General features: G+C 44.1%; 2 protein-coding genes across 3 annotated transcripts in view; one reads left to right on the top strand and one right to left on the bottom strand.

Moving 5' to 3' along the window:
* Nucleotides 1-5,656: 5,656 nt before the first annotated feature.
* LOC121009341 (cytochrome c oxidase subunit 7A1, mitochondrial-like) lies at nucleotides 5,657-13,996 on the top strand. The gene is made up of 4 exons (XM_040442392.1): nucleotides 5,657-5,809; nucleotides 7,666-7,755; nucleotides 12,693-12,777; nucleotides 13,874-13,996. The coding sequence occupies exons 1-4, from the start codon at nucleotides 5,795-5,797 to the stop codon at nucleotides 13,927-13,929; spliced, it is 246 nt and encodes an 81-aa protein (XP_040298326.1). The 5' UTR covers nucleotides 5,657-5,794; the 3' UTR covers nucleotides 13,930-13,996.
* A 2,080-nt stretch (nucleotides 13,997-16,076) lies between these two features.
* Nucleotides 16,077-17,133, bottom strand: part of LOC121009561 (synaptosomal-associated protein 25-like) — a 40,309-nt gene continuing 39,252 nt past the window's right edge. Inside the window, exons 11-12 of one of the 2 annotated variants that reach the window (XM_040442774.1) lie at nucleotides 16,999-17,079; nucleotides 16,077-16,407 (exon numbers count right to left, since the gene is read on the bottom strand). In XM_040442774.1, coding sequence (XP_040298708.1) covers nucleotides 17,011-17,079 — 69 coding nt within the window. In that variant the 3' untranslated portion in view covers nucleotides 16,077-16,407; nucleotides 16,999-17,010. Of the gene's footprint in view, nucleotides 17,080-17,133 lie in introns of both variants that reach the window. The other variant, XM_040442773.1, reaches the window with a different exon arrangement.

Below are 17,133 nucleotides of genomic sequence, written 5' to 3'. Positions count from 1 at the left end.
TATAAAGTGCCAGTAGCCAGAGCCCCCCCTATAAAGTGCCAGTAGCCAGAGCCCCCCCTATAATGTGCCAGTACTTAGAGCCCCCCTATAATGTGCCAGTAGCCAGAGCCCCCCCCCCCCCTCATATCAGTAGCCGCCAGTATTGTACACAAAAAAAAAACCTTACCTCCATGTCAGCGATGCGATGCAGGCCTCTTTCGGCCTGTGTCCCGTGCTGTACGGCTCAGGCGGCGCGATGACGTCATCACGCTGCCTGCATCGGCCTCTGATAGGCTGCCGGCATAGTGCCTGCAGCCTATCAGAGGAAGGGGAAGGGACACACCTCTCCCTCCCCTGCCGCACAGCCATCTGTATCGCTGTCCTGAGGACAGCGATACAGATGACTATGGAGATGAGCGCTTCCACAATGGAAGCGCTCATCTCCCTGTGCCCTGCCGCCGCTGCCCCCCACTTGCCGCCACGGGGGATGGGACCCACGAAAATATATTTAGTTGCGGGCTGGCGGGGGCCCCTAGGACTTGGGGGCCTAGGGGCAATTGCTCCCCTTGCCTTAATGGAAGCACCGACCCTGATCCCCTGTAGTAGGACTCACTCAATCAAACTACCATAGCAAGCTGGAGGGCAGCGTAACGAAACTCACTCCGTCACATGCCTCCTCCGCCTGCTTCATTATTAATAATGTGAGAGGAGCAGGTGCTTGACGAAGTGATTGATGTTACGCTGCTGGCCGGCCTGCTATAGTAGTTTGATTGAGTGAGTACTACTACTATAGGGGATTGCAATACTTTAGCAAAGCTAACCAAAGGGTTAAGAATTACATGACTACAGTTTAGATATGAAGATTGCTGTGATCGGGGCCCGGTGTATTGGGGTCACCATTTACACAGGGACACTGTTATGGGGGGGGATCTGTGGATGACACATATATTGCATAAGATGCTATATACAGTGGATATAAAAAGTCTACACACCCCTGTTAAAATGTCACGTTTCTGCTATGTAAAAAAATGGGACAAAGATAAATCATTTCAGAACTTTTTCCACCTTTAATGTGACCTATAAACTGTACCACTCAAATGAAAAACAAACTAAAATCTTTTAGGTGGAGGGAAGAAAACAAAAAAGTTTCTAGAATGGGGTCATTTTTGGGTGGTTTCTATTATGTAAGCCTCACAAAGTGACTTCAGACCTGAACTGGTCCCTAAAAAGTGGGTTTTTGAAAATTTCCGAAAAATTTCAAGATTTGCTTCTAAACTTCTAAGCCTTGTAACATCCCCCAAAAATAAAATATCATTCCCAAATTGATCCAAACATGAAGTAGACATATGGGGAATGTAAAGTAATAACTATTTTTGTAGGTATTACTATGTATTATAGAAGTAGAGAAATTGAAACTCGGAAATTTGCAATTTTTAAAAAAAATTAGGTAAATTTGGTATTTTTTTATAAATAAAAATTATTATTTTTTTACTTCATTTTACCAGTGTCGTGAAGTACAATATGTGACGAAAAAACTATCTCAGAATGGCTTGGATAAGTCAAAGCGTTTTAAAGTTATCACCACATAAAGTGACACTGGTCAGATTTGCAAAAAATGGCCTGGTCCTTAAGGTGAAATAAGGTTGTGTCCTAAAGGGGTTAAACACTGAACACAAATGCTTACAAAAATGATTATATTTGCTTTTGAAATTGTGCGATTTTAACTGAACGCACCGAGAAAGCATCCTCCTGACACAATCCATATCATTTGTGTGAAAGAGGCCTAAGCCATTTCCATATTCTGCACTATGCTGGAGCAACCTATAGGAATTCACACTTGAGGTCTATTATATAACGATATAAAAAAAAAAAAATTTTTTATTAGAATTATTTAATTTATATATTAATAGGACTGTAGACAACCTAAGCAAAGAGGCTGAAGATTCCAACAGCCAAGCAGCTGGAATTTCAGTCAAGATGCACCTGCCCCAGAGTCAACTGAAGAACAGCATGTACAGCATGAAGAGGTGTCCCAACCTACTGTGACGGTGCAACCAATTATTTCTGGAGAGCTGCCTGTAAATACATCTTGTCGTTCATCAGGCAGACGTAGGCGTCCCATTCCCCACGATTCTGGTTTAGATACTAGAACCATCATTGACGCAAGGGTTCTCGAGCATCTAAACCAGAATCGTGGTGAGAGTAATGAGAAAAGTTTGCTAAAAAGTTTGGCCTCCGTTTTTAAACGTGTGCCTGGTGAATTGCAGCTATTTCAATGGTCATGGACCTATTTGCTGGTTCCCAAGAACCAATTGATGTAGTTCACTACATAGAGCAATCAAGAGACAATATGCTAAATTGGAGAGCCATCAGGCACACTAGTGTTTCCCAAAATCCTCCTACTCCTCGTTTCTAAACGACATCTGAAACATATTTGCAGGGGAGAGAGCAATACAGGGGCGATTATCAAGCATCTTCTGAGGGCAGTCGCCACCCCTCTAGTTCTGCAGGCCCTTTTACTAGGGAACTTTTTGATCTTTAATTTTACTTTTTTTAATAAGTGTAAATTGATAGTGGAATTTGGAAATTACATAATACCTCAGCCTGCAAGCCCACGTCAAGGGTCCTCATTCTCTTGCGAGTCCCTAAACTAAACTAACAACAGGGGATCTAACTAAACTAAGAATATTTAAATTTATATAGTAATTTGGAATCCAGAATCAAGCTGAAATCAACGACTTCCACGGAGGGCTTTCAACTGCCACGGTAATGCCCCCTCTGGACTGCTGAAAAAGTCGTCATAGAGTTCCCGAACAGCTAGTCCAGCCGTTCTAGGTCGTCCAGTCCAGCTCTGATCAAAAATGACAGAAGAAATCATATTTCGACAAAAATATCTGCATCATCGGAACCCACTGTCGCCTCCTCCTCTCCGTTTCTTCGTCCAGCATCGCTGCTCGCTGTCCAAATCGCCAAGATAGGAGCCAATGGAAGAGAACTACATTTATATCCTTCGGCATGATTATCGTTTTAGAGAATGCTAGAAAAAATGCCTATATCAAGCAAACTTTTCACACAGAGCTCTTAACGACAAGATGAACCAAATAAAATGGCCCCTGAGCTGTCACATGACTTTACTTTTACAAGAAAATTTCGACTAAAACCTTCAGGATCACAGGTGCATATCCATGAAGCAAATATAATTACAAAAATTATGAATATTATAGGCTTAAGTAAGTCCAAAGTGAGGCAGTTTCTTTAGTGATAGGTACCCATCTGCGGAAGCCACCTTGACGCCTGGTAGATGGGCCCGACACGTATGTGCGCTAAGAGCTTCCATTATTCATGTATACTCATTTATAGTCGGTATTGTACCACTTTTATCTAGAATGACCCCCATTTCTTAGCTATTGTTTGTATATATAATGGTGTGCAGCCATTTTGTTTTTTGTAATGACTTTACTTTTATTAACTTTTTTATTGATATCCTAACAACTTTATTAGCATATAGAAATTTATTAATGTTTAGTTTTTTTTTGCGGATCCGCAAAAAACGGATGACATACGGAAACATTTTGCGGAAAAACGGATCCGCAAAAAACGGACCGCAATTCGGGACATAGAAAAATACTGACGTTTGAATGGACCCGAAAGCCCCATTCACATGGGTGAGAATTCCGTGAGGGTGCAATGCGTGAGGTGAACGCATTGCACCCGCACTGAATCCGGACCCATTCACTTAAATGGGGCTGTTCAGATGAGCGTTGATTTTCACGCATAACTTGTACGTTGCATAAAAATCGCAGCATGCTCTATATTCTGCGTTTTTCACGCAACGCAGGCCCCATAGAAATGAATGGGGATGCGTGAAAATCGTGTGATTTTCAAGCATGGTTGCTAGGAGATGATAGGGATGAGCAACCCCATTAAAGTCAATTTACTATATTATTTTCCCTTATAACAAGGTTATAAGGGAAAATAATAGCATTCTGAATACAGAATGCTTACTAAAATGTGGCTTGAGGGGTTAAAAAATAAAAATAAATGAACTCACCTCATCCACTCATCCGACATCTTCTTTTTTCAGGACCTGCCAAAGGACCTTTGATGACGTAATCTATCTTCAGCAGGACCTGCTCTGACGTCACCGCGCTCACCATGTGGTGAACGTAATTACGTCATCAAAGGTCCTTTGGCAGGTCCTGAAAAAAGAAGAAAGAAGACGATGCCGGCTGCGCGAACAAGAGGATAAGGTGAGTTAATTTTATTTATTTTTTAACCCCTCATGACACATTTTACTAAGCATTCTGTATTAAAGAATGCTATTATTTTCCCTTATAACCATGTTATAAGGGAAAATAATAAAATCTACAGAACACCCAACCCAAACCCGAACTTCAGAGAAGAAGTCCAGGTTCGGGTCTGGCTACCACAATCAGTTTTTCTCACGTGCATGCAAAACGCATTGCACTCGCGCGGAAAAAACTGAGCAACGCAACGCAATCGCAGTCAAAACTGACTGAAATTGCGTACGCACTCGCACAATTTTCGCTGATCGCAGACGCAACGCATGCGGACCTAATCCGGACACGCTCTTCTGCAAGGGGCCTAAGGGTACTTTCACACTTGCGGCAGAGGATTTCGGCAGGCAGTTCCGAGGTGCTTTTCATCTTATATTCTTTTCCCTGCCTTTTTGGTGTGCTGACCTCTCGGCCACCCCTTGGGTCCTGTTCCTCAATTTTGTGTTCCACCTTTGTGCTGCTTTTTATCATCATGTATGTATTTATTATACATTATCAATAAAGTTTTCGATTTTCACTTACGTGAAGATTGTGGTTCAATTTTTTGGCGATATTTGTGGCTCCATTTGTGGGTCTGTTTTTTTCGTTATTTATTTCTGTCCGGTAATAATTGGGTGGCTCCACCTAGAGTAAGTGGTGAGAACCAAGGTGCATCATCAGTCCAAGTTTTAAGCTTTGTAAAGTTCACAAGGGCTGTGGAAATAGGCTGGTGAGGGAACCAATGTTGAGGACGGGCAGTTCTCTGCTAAAACACGGGGAAGGCGATAGGGTTAGTGCCAGTGAAATAGCTGCAGTGAGGTCTGGTTCCTCTGTAGACCTGAGAGCTAGTCTTGTAGTACAGTTCTGAACTGTAGTGAGTGGAGTAGTGAGCAGCTATCACGCGGAGCATGTTTCCCGGACCGAACAAGCTCATGTGAAAAAGGACAAAGTCCAGCAAATATTCACAAAAATTTCAACTGTATCAAAAATCTTGCAGTTGTCAAGACTTTTTCCCCTTGGTGAACATGCGGGGGGCATGACGGTTGTGGTAATCCATGATTTTATTTCAACGCCATGAAACTCTAGCCTTAAAAGAATGCAGCAGGAAAGATGAAATTTTGCTTCAGAAATAAAGACGTTATTGAAGCATAGTCCTGCACCGTAGGAATGCGAGTGTGGTCTGCAGGGTGGGAGTCCACAGGAGTATATAAGTGACGTCACAGGTGCATGTACATACAAACTTCACCCAATTGTCACACTGGGTGTAAAACATCACATAACGTGTTTCTGTTATCCTGTATTTTTAACCCTCTGCACTTGCTGCACCAGCTTGGAGCCTAACATTTTGCTGTAGCTTTCGCAGTCCATGATCCTCCTCTGTTACTCCCCTTCTAGAGTCACAGTAGCTGAAAGGAACGTGCACAAGTTCTGGCTGCTCTGCTGCGTCTATTTCTGTCGGCGAAGATCATCTGTGTGCGCCCTTGTCAGATGACCCAGAAAGGACGAGTGAAGCACAGAGCAGCAGAGCAGTCGGCACCATGAGGAATTATTTGGTAGGTGGAACACTTGTATAACCCTTGAAATGTTTTACTATAAGATTACTGCTAACATGCATAGTATCACCTGCAGAGTACCAGAGGTTTCAGACTATCGCCGATACATAATATGAGCTGTAAGAACGGGGAATGGACTGACGACAGCTCAGGGTGCCACAAATTCTCACTTCCCAAGGCCCTTATAATCAGGAGGGTCTTATAAATCAGAATTTAGAGATTTGCTGTTTGTGGTCAGAGCTGCAGTATAGTGAGGGCAATGGGGTAGTCCCCAGGAGAATCAGCCACCTTGAGGATCTAGAGTGTCACCACCACCCTTCTTGCCAGTTCATCTAATCAGCTCCACCAAGCATTTTCTAGTAATGGCCCTGACATTTCAAGGACCACCACCTTTAAGGAAAACTTGGTCTCCTGATACTTTAAGGTTTAGGCCACACACCACAGCCATGCTATCTTGGGGAGATGGTCTCTGTGCAGCCAAGTACCACATGGCCACAGATGCCACAGCAGGAACATATTAACTGATTAGAACCCAATTTTTTATTCAGCATTCAAAGTTAATGGTATTTGTCTGGCCACCTCTCAGCATGTTTGCCGTGCTGTGGCCAGATCTCCGGGGCCGGGCCCAGGGGCAGATTGACCATAGATCTTAGAGGGAAATTTCCCGGTGGGCCGATGCCCCTCCTCATGGCCGGCTAGTGGAAATTTTTGGGATGTACTTTGTGATGGACTGTGGTATTTGGCTCAGTTGAGGTGGTATAATGTGCCACAATATAGTATTGCTGGCCATGCCTTCCATCAATTTGAACCCAACTACAAAACGGGGCCACTTTTAGTATTTTTTCCAGGGCCACTTAAAGTTCCCATCCGCCCCTGGCCGGGCCGGACTTCAGGCAGCACACATATGCAAGCGTTAGTACGGATCCGGCAAACCTAATGCTAGTGTGAAAGTAGCCTTATTCAAATTAAAGCTATCAAACCCTGTTGGGCCTTGAGGGCTCACCTGGTGGCAAAGTGACAAAACAAGCAGTCATAATCAAACAAAAAGTCACCTTTGCGGTGTTGGTGGTAATTCCCACCATGCAGCAATTTTCCCTTAAAGAGTCCTTGCTGATAGTAGCACCAACCTGTTTTCACGCCAAACAGGTAGCAAGCCTTCATCCAGACACAAGGCTCCCAGATCCCAACACAGAGACATGGCTTCTGAGCCCAGCTGCCTATTTAAGGACAGCCAGGTGCTGCCAAAACCAGGATCGGCATTTAAAATCCGGTATGGTATTTGACCTCACCTGGCTGTAAATCAGCCCAGCAACACATGCTGGGAGGAAAATACCTGTTTTCCCAGACAAAACCTCTCATTGTGTCACTATATATATATATATATATATATATATATATATATACACATACACAGTCAGCTAAGTAACAGTCACCTTAGGCTGTGAACAAATTAGCAAAGCTCCCCCTCAACCAGTTCTCAACATTGCAGCTGGCCGACACCCATATGATACAAAGAGAGGTTATATTCACAGAACATGATCTTACCCTATTGATGTCTTCAATGGAGCTGGGGCTTTTTATTACATTCCTAGATGTCTTCTTATTTCCTGGCCCCTCCTAGCTCCTCCTAAAGGTCTTCAGTGTGCAGTGCTACCTGAAACCACTAACCAACTACAGTACAAGCAATTAAAGGAAAAAAACTACTAAAATAAACTTTTCCACACAGTAAGAGACATATTCCACACGTTGAATGTACACTAAAGGACTGCACAAGTTCATGGATTTTTTATTTTTATATATCATGAGTTGGGATAATCCAAAGAAAGTTGGATAAAGTTCTTCGTACCTTTTTACAGATTTTGGGGCAGAGGATCTCTAGAGCCTTCTCCACATCTGGTCGTGTACAGATGCAAAACCGTGTTGCAGAGAAACAGAAAATTTTTCAGGTATTGTTTCTCTAAGTAACTCAGTTCTTTCCTGGTATTATACAACAAGAAGTCATTGCTTAGTAAGGGTAAGAACAATCTGTCTAGATGCAGTCAAAACTCAGCCCACGTAGCCGATGGGTGCGTGATTTTGAAAGTAATGCCTCCGTTTCACCCACAAAATCAAGTGTATTGGCCAGGTTTGGGGTGACCCCAACGCTACGCTGGGTCCCGCCGACACCGTCGAAGTGTCACCACGTGTTGCTGCTCTCCGGAAGGTATGCTAAGATGTGGTGCACCCCAATGGGAAATAGGTCCAGAGAGTCAGGGTCTGTAGTAAACCAGGGTGCTTCTTTACTGGAGGAATTCAGGTACAAAACAATACAGGCAGTGGCGTAACTAGAACTGACTGGGCCCCACACCAAATTATTGAATGCCCCCCCACCCTCATGGGCAACTTCTTCACAACCCCCCCTCCCCCTATGCAAGCCCCAGTCCTGCAGCTAGTCAAAATCACTCACTCAGACCAGGCCCTGCTGCGACTTGGTCCGTTTCCCACACATATACTGCATATCATGTCACTGTATATAATACTATTGTGGGGGCCCTTTTACAATTTAGTCCTCATCTCAGGTGGGCCCCTTTTGAGTTCAGGCCCCGCAGTAGCTGCGTCCCCTGCTTCCACTATAGGTACGCTCCTGCCTTTCACAATATTACAGCTATACACACTATACAATGCCAATAAAAGGTCTGTTACCATAATTACAAAAAAATTCAAAAAAAAGTACTCAAAACAAATATAATTAGGGAGAGTTTACATTTCCGCTTCATTTTCCGTTCTTCTGATGTGTCAGAAGAACGAAAAAAAAACTAAAAACTGGATGTATCTTGTAAAAAAAAAAAAAAAAGAAAAGGATCCTGTAAACAAATGGATTCTGCTGCATCCATTATGCACATTTGGCATCCGTTTGAGCCATTTCTACCTGAGATCCGTTTTTTAGACAGAAAGAAAACTCCTGTACGCAGTACTTTTTTCCGTCTGATAGAACAGATCCCTGCTACTGCTCCCAGCCCGGGCCCCTTCTAAGCTCGGGGCCCCGAAGCAGCTGCTTCCCCTACTTCCCTGATAGTTACGCCCCTGAATTCAGGCGAGGCATAGGGCTGGCTTCTCCAGTCTCCTCCCTGGCAGAAGAAGGGTCTGATGCTGAGGAAAGGTCTGAGCTAGCTGTCCCTCTTTCTCTTCCGAAGGCTGGTACCCTGGTCCAAGGCTGGCGATCCAGGGTCTATGGCAGCGTATCCCCGTATCAGTGTCTTCTTCTGGTCACTCAGTAGTCTGGCAGAGTCTCCTCTTTTAAAGAGGACCTTTCACTAGTTTAAAAACTAAAAACTAACTATATCAGTGGGCAGAGCGGCGCCCAGGGGTCCCCCTGCACTTACTAGTATGTCTGGGCGCCGCTCCGTTCGCCCGGTTACTCCAAGGCTATGAGCTGTGCGCTACGATTGGCCAGCGCTGCAGCAAGGGACAACCCTAATACAAAAACACTGCCCCGTACAAAAGAGGGAGCTGCACACACCGGAGCCTTAACCGGGCGAACGGAGCGGTGCCCAGATATACTAGTAAGTGCAGGGGGACCCCTGGGCGCCGCTCTGCCCACTGATATAGTTAGTTTTTAAACTAAAGGTCCTCTTTAAGCACTGTTCCCTAACTGCAGCACACTAGGGGCTCTGACTGCTCTCCTTATATACAGTTTTTGCTAGACTAGAACCTTCTAGTGGGTGGGGTGGAGTGGAGAAACTCAGCACAAACAGATACAAAGTTTCAGCTCCTGTCTGGTATAGACTTACATTAAAGCAGGCATGCTCAAATTGCGGCCCCCCAGCTGTTGCAAAACTACAACTCCCAGCATGCCCGAACACCCTACAGGTATCAGCCGATAGCAGGGCATTGTGGAAGTTGTAGGTTTACAACAGCTGGAGGGCCACAGTTTGAGGATGCCTGCATTAAAGCTTCAATGATACTCAATGGCAATGACACAGCAGCTTTTCCAGACAAAAACAAGTTTCCAGACATAATGACATAGCTAAAACAAGACATTTAAAAAGTCAGGCTGTCTGCATTTGGTGGTAAACAAGCCTGTTTTTCCCCCCCCCTCCAAAATATGGTCTTCTTTAAGCCCTAGCTGTGGAAAATTACCAGATTCTCAATCAAAGCCCTAACAGTCTCTCAGTATTCATTAACCCCTTCCACAGAGCCATGTAAATATAGTGATAATGAACATGATATATATCACAAAATACAGTCAGGTCCATAAATATTGGGACATCGACACAATTCTAACATTTTTGGCTCTATACACCACCACAATGGATTTGAAATGAAACGAACAAGATGTGCTTTAACTGCAGACTGTCAGCTTTAATTTGAGGGTATTTACATCCAAATCAGGTGAACGGTGTAGGAATTACAACAGTTTGCACATGTGCCTCCCACTTGTTAAGGGACCAAAAGTAATGGGACAATTGGCTTCTCGGCTGTTCCATGGCCAGGTGTTTGTTATTCCCTCATTATCCCAATTACAATGAGCAGATAAAAGGTCCAGAGTTAATTTCAAGTGTGCTATTTGCATTTGGAATCTGTTGCTGTCAACTCTCAAGATGAGATCCAAAGAGCTGTCACTATCAGTGAAGCAAGCCATCATTAGGTTGAAAAAACACAACAAACCCATCAGAGAGATCGCAAAAACATTAGGCCTGGCCATAACAACTGTTTGGAACATTCTTAAAAAGAAGGAATGCACCGGTGAGCTCAGCAACACCAAAAGACCCGGAAGACCACCGAAAACAACTGTGGTGGATGACCGAAGAATTCTTTCCCTGGTGAAGAAAACACCATTCACAGCAGTTGGCCAGATCAAGAACATTCTCCAGGAGGTAGGTGTATGTGTGTCAAAGTCAACAATCAAGAGAAGACTTCACCAGAGTGAATACAGAGGGTTCACCACAAGATGTAAACCATTGGTGAGCCTTAAAAACAGGAAGGCCAGATTAGAGTTTGCCAAACGACATCTAAAAAAGCCTTCACAGTTCTGGAACAACATCCAATGGACAGGTGAGACCAAGATCAACTTGTACCAGAGTGATGGGAAGAGAAGAGTATGGAGAAGGAAAGGAACTGCTCATGATCCTAAGCATACCACCTCATCAGTGAAGCATGGTGGTAGTAGTGTCATGGCGTGGGCATGTATGGCTGCCAATGGAACTGGTTCTCTTGTATTTATTGATGATCTGACTGCTGACAAAAGCAGCAGGATGAATTCTGAAGTGTTTCGGGCAATATTATCTGCTCATTTTCAGCCAAATGCTTCAGAACTCATTGGACGGCGCTTCACAGTGCAGATGGACAATGACCCAAAGCATACTGCAAAAGCAACCAAAGAGTTTTTTAAGGGAAAGAAGTGGAATGTTATGCAATGGCCAAGTCAATCACCTGACCTGAATCCGATTGAGCATGCATTTCACTTGCTGAAGGCAAAACTGAAGGGAAAATGCCCCAAGAACAAGAAGGAACTGAAGACAGTTGCAGTAGAGGCCTGGCAGAGCATCACCAGGGATGAAACCCAGTGTCTGGTGATGTCTATGCGTTCCAGACTTCAGGCTGTAATTGACTGCAAAGGATTTGCAACCAAGTATTAAAAAGTGAAATTTTAATTTATGATGATTATTCTGTCCTATTACTTTTGGTCCCTTAACAAGTGGAAGGCACATATGCAAACTGTTGTAATTCCTGCACCGTTCACCTGATTTGGATGTAAATACCCTCAAATTAAAGCTGACAGTCTGCAGTCAAAGCACATCTTGTTTGTTTTATTTCAAATCCATTGTGGTGGTGTATAGAGCCAAAAATGTTAGAATTGTGTCGATGTCACAATATTTATGGACCTGACGGTATATATAAAATGCAGTTACAGAGTATTAAACAGTTCAAGTTAACCCTTTTAGGTGAAATAAAGTAGGAAATTTTAACTTTGCATAGGGGAAATAGGCAAATGTCCAAAAATGTCCAAATGTCAAAGTACTCCCTGCTCCAGGGCACTACACAAGTGGCCATTGGCAAGCAGAGTAGTTTGCATGTGCTTCTTCTCCCTGAACAGACAGAGATGATGTGACCATATAAACAGAGATAATGCCATAAAGAGAAGACAGGGATGATGTTGCCAAGTAGACAGAAATGATGCCACCAAGGAGACAGAGATGATTCCACCATGTAGACAGAGATGATTCCACCATGTAGACAGAGATGACTCCACCATGTAGACAGAGATGATACCACCATGTAAACAGAGACAATACCCCCATGTAGACAGGAATTATGGCACCATATAGACAGAGACAATACCACCATAAAGATAGAGTTGATGTCACCAAGCAGACAGAGATGATTTCACCACGTAGACAGAGATGATGCCACCATGTAGACAGAGATGATTTCACCATGTAGACAGAGATGATTCCACCATGTAGACAGAGATGACTCCACCATGTAGACAGAGATGATACCACCATGTAAACAGAGACAATACCCCCATGTAGACAGGAATTATGGCATCATATAGACAGAGACAATACCACCATAAAGATAGAGTTGATGTCACCAAACAGACAGAGATGATTTTACCACGTAGACAGAGATGATGCCACCATGTACACAGAGACAATACCACCATGTAGACAGAGTTGATGTCACCAAGTTGACAGACAAGATGACCCCAAGTAGACAGACATAATGCTACAAAGTAGAGACAAATTACTTCAACAAGTAGGCAGAGCCTATGCCACCAAATAGTCAGAAAGTTTCACAAACTAGATAAAGATAATGCCACTAAGTTGTCATTTGATTGATCTGTTCTGTAGATTTCCATTTCACCATGTATAATGACTGGCTGCTTTATGTTTTCTAGGCTGACAATGGCTTACCAGTTCATCTAAAAGGAGGTTCGGGAGATCTCATTCTCTACCGAATTACAATGGGCATCACGATTGGAGGTAGACAACAGCCATAAAATACAACTTTGCTGCAGGGGAACCACCCGGCCACTACCTCTTGGAGTAGTCTCTGTTCAAGTGACTTCTGACTAACGGGGGTCAAAAGACACTGGTGCACAGCACTGAGGGATCAGGCAAAACCGTAGGCCGGGACAGACTGAGGTCAGGCAAAGTACTTGCAATCCAATAAACAGTCTGTGGTCAGGGTGGGCAGCTCAGGGTCAGTACGGAGATCAGGCAGAGGTCAGGTCAGGCAGAAAAGGGAAATGGGCAAAAGTTGGTACACAGTCAGACAAACATATAACAGCACATCTTAGCAGGGCATTAGCAGACTAGAACCTATTTCTCATGAACCTCTCTAAATTCAAATTTAATGGCATATCACTAGAATCAAAGTCAGACAGAGGTGAGACCCGCACCTATCTCAAGAATGGGCTCCCTAAAGTGAAGGAGAGTGCACCTTACATATACAGCATGCTCTTCATTAATTTCTATGGAAGTCCTGAATATAGCTGAACGAGTGCGCCCAGTTTTTTTATACAAATTAATGGAGGGTGCACGGCACAAGCACGGCCTCCAATCCATTCACTTCTACGGGACTGCAGGAGATAACCAAGCCAGGGCTCAGCTATTTTCAGCAGTCCCGTAGAAATTAATGGAGGGGAGTCGCTCATGCACAGCTGCTCTCCGCTCACTTTAGGGGTCCCGTTCTGCAGCTAGGTTCGGATCCCTGTGGTAGGCTCCACACCTAACTGACATTGGTGGAATAGCCTAGCGATATGCCACCTATGTCTAAGATGAGAAAGCCCCTTAAGCACCCCGAGGTAGCCAGCCATAGGCTGGTGAAGATTAGGCTGGGTGAGTGCTAGACCATCAAGTAGAAAGGCTTCTCAGAAGAGCATATTTACTAACTTTGTAGTAGGCCCTGCCCCTTTGGTTATCTTGTTTCTCCAGCATCATCCCCACTTGCCGATGGGTATGATTGCCACCATGTAGCCATAGATTAACCAAGACATGGGTGATAAGCTGAGAATACTCTGTCTATAATATATCATGTGATGGTTGGAGGAAGCCATTAATGACGTTCTTTTTACAGGGAGCCTCCTGGCCTTCTGCAATATTGTCATGGCATCCTTACCCCATAAGAAGTGACAAGAACCTCAGCAACATCAGCTTGAGAGAGAATGATGTTCCATTAAAAGCCTTCTTGTGCTTGCCATTTGTCTCTGTCATCTATCTAGGGAAATTCCTTGTCTAGTCTACGAAATGGAAAAATCTATATTATATATGATGGACTCATCTACGTAAATATTGTATCCTGACACAATTTTTTACCACAGTTTCTAAAGGTTCTTTACCAACTATCATAAAATACAAGGATCTCTGAAGTTCCACCTTCATGACTATACTTTAAATTAGGGAGTTGATAAGTTCCATTTAAGGGGATTGTACCGCTAAAAAGGGAAGAGTTCTTGTTCAAGGAACCCATCTGTCACAGGTAAAATGGATGTCTATGAGTATCCCTATCAGGGCTCCAGATGGCAACCAAAATTGTCGCCAATGCGACTTAGAATTGCAAAATGGCGACAAGACTTTGTAGTCTTGTCGCCATTTGCGCCTAGACCCTCCGCTGCTCTGCCTCTTTCACGCACGAGTTGAACTGACATGGGACACGCTGGTGTCAGCGCGTGCCATGTTCTCCTCAACAGCACAGGGGAGAAGGAGGCCGTCCCTCCTCCCTGTGCCGCTGCTGCCTCTGCCACCAATGGACTGATAGCAGGGAGGACGAGGGGAGGGGCTGTGGCCACTGCGCCACCAATGAATATACTGTAGTTTATGCCTGAATACAAACGCAGGCTGCGGGTCCCGGCCATATCCCATACCCGAAACCCAGCCTCTATGACTGTGCACTGCGATCCGCCGCAATTAACCCCTCAGGTGCGGCACCCGCGGGGTTATTTGCAGTGGATTGCAGGGCGCAGTCATAGAGGCCGGGTATGGGATATGGCCGGCACCAGCAGCCTGGGTTTGTATTCAGGCATAAACTATATTCATTGGTGGCACAGTGCGGCCCCCCCAACCCCAGTATTATAAACTATATTCATTGGTGGCACAGTGCGCCCCCAACCCAACCCCCCCCCACCCAGTATTATAACTATTATAATCATTGGTGGCAGGGGCCACAGGGTCCCCTCTTCCCTCCTCCTCATTGGTGGCAGTGGCAGCTTCTGATCGGAGCCCCAGCTGTGTAATCCTGGGGCTCCGATCGGTTACCATGGCAGCCAGGACGCTACTGAAGCCCTGGCTGCCATGGTAATCTCCCTGCTGCTGTGTGTACTATGCACAGGGCAGCAGGGAGAGTGTGAGATCCTATTCACCCTAATAGAGCTCTATCAGGGTGAATATGACAAGGGATGAAAAGATCCCAGGTTCTGGACCCTAAGGGGGCTAAACACCAAAAGACTAAGGCCCCTAGCAGACGAGCATTCCTCCCGCAGCGAGTCCGCATCGCAGCTCCCGGCCTGACCTCCCAGCACTGACGGGATTCACATAGAATTATATTGATTTATGATGCTATGTAACCCTTACAGTTCTGGAATGTATTGGATAACACTGGCAGCATTATGCCAGTGCTATCCAATACATTCCAGAACTGTAAGGGTTACATAGCATCATAAATCAATATAATGCTATGTGACCCCCGGCAGCGCTGGGAGTTCAGGCCGGGAGCTGCGTCGCGGACTCGCTGCGGGAGGAACGCTCGTCTGCAAGGGGCCTAAAAGTTTAAATCGCCCCCTTTCCCAAATTTACATATAAAATATATAAACAATAAAAAAATAAACATATTACATCTCGCCACGACCGAAAAAGTGCGAACTATTAAAATATTTAAAAATATCTCCTATGCGGTGAACGCCGTAACAGAAAAAAAAAAAAAACATAGTAACATAGTACAAAACGCGCAATTTGCCATTTTTTTGTCACCTTGTCCAGACAAAAATTAGGATCGGACTGTTCTATTATGGTCCAGACGTTCCATAAAATGCACACTTTTTGGGGTTTTAATTTTTTTTTGCGTGGTATCGAGTAATACTTTTTTATGGTATCGAAATCTAATAAAAATTTTGGTATCGTGAGTGACAACCCTAGGTAAGACATGTCTTTTTTTTTAATTATTATATGTATTTTAAATTTGGCGACTTAAAATTTAATTTGGCTCCTAAAGTTTTCCTTGATATTTTTTTTAGTCTGGAGCGCTGCCTATACTGTGTATTGTGAAATGAATACCATGGCTACCGTTTAGAGCATCACCACTTTACTTTTCAATAGAAAAAATACCACACAGTCTTTACAAAGTTGGTACAGTGACAACTGTGATGCCATAAAAGTATAGGCACCCTCTGCCCACACCTAACTGAATCACATGCACACACAAGGCACAAGCAATAAGGTATACAGTTCACGTAGAACCATTGTGGTTGGCCTCAGCATCAGGAATGAGCTCAGGGTGAAGGTCGGGGAGATGAAGACACTTCAAAAAGTAGAGATCTCTAGAACAACCTCAGGATAGATTAAAGGACGTCCAGGCCATGAGACACAATCTGTGGTATGGTTCCTCTATCTCCCTTCCTAAAAGAAAACGAGGGTCACTCAGGAGAAGACAACCCCCTAACCAGGTTAACAAAAAAGCACACTAACAGATTAGATGTGGCTATGCCTCTGGAGGACTGAAGATTTCCATTCATCTGAGCATCCTGCAAACCACCCACCAGTTACTACAGTGGGACCCTCAATGACTAACCTCACACTTGAGGAACCTGTAGTCTAAAATCGTAATTTTTTGCTTGAGAAAATAGAAATATGTGCAAGGACCTTCCAAAAAGTTAGAAAATGTAGATCACCACTTGGATTTATGAATCAGGGGAAGTTAAGAACCCATTTTATTAGTTACTCTTTTAAGTTTGGGTAGAGCTCTTCCTAAATGCAGAAGACTCCATGCCTGATCTTTAGCTACTGAACATATAGTCCACATTAGGCTTGATCGTGAGGCTGGCATACACAAGAGTAGCTGTTTTAAGGGTATGATTCTCTTATGGTGTATCCGTGGCCTTCTACATATAGAGCCTGAGCCCTAGAAATGTTTATAGGGTTTGAATATGATGACTCTCATAGGACTCTCGCGAATTTTCTAGCAGATGGTCCCGATTAGACGCCACATACTGGAGGAAGAAATCAAACACTCTTGAGAATCTTTTTGGCCTTAGTATTTGCATCCTGTATTCGATCCTGATTTACTGAAACCTGGAACACAAATAAATATTTTTTAAGGCATTGTAAACAGAAGGTCCTTAGCCC

Source organism: Bufo bufo, chromosome 8 (assembly GCF_905171765.1).
Source record: "Bufo bufo chromosome 8, aBufBuf1.1, whole genome shotgun sequence".
Lineage (NCBI taxonomy): Eukaryota > Metazoa > Chordata > Amphibia > Anura > Bufonidae > Bufo > Bufo bufo.
This window is presented reverse-complemented; position numbering and strand designations above follow the sequence as displayed.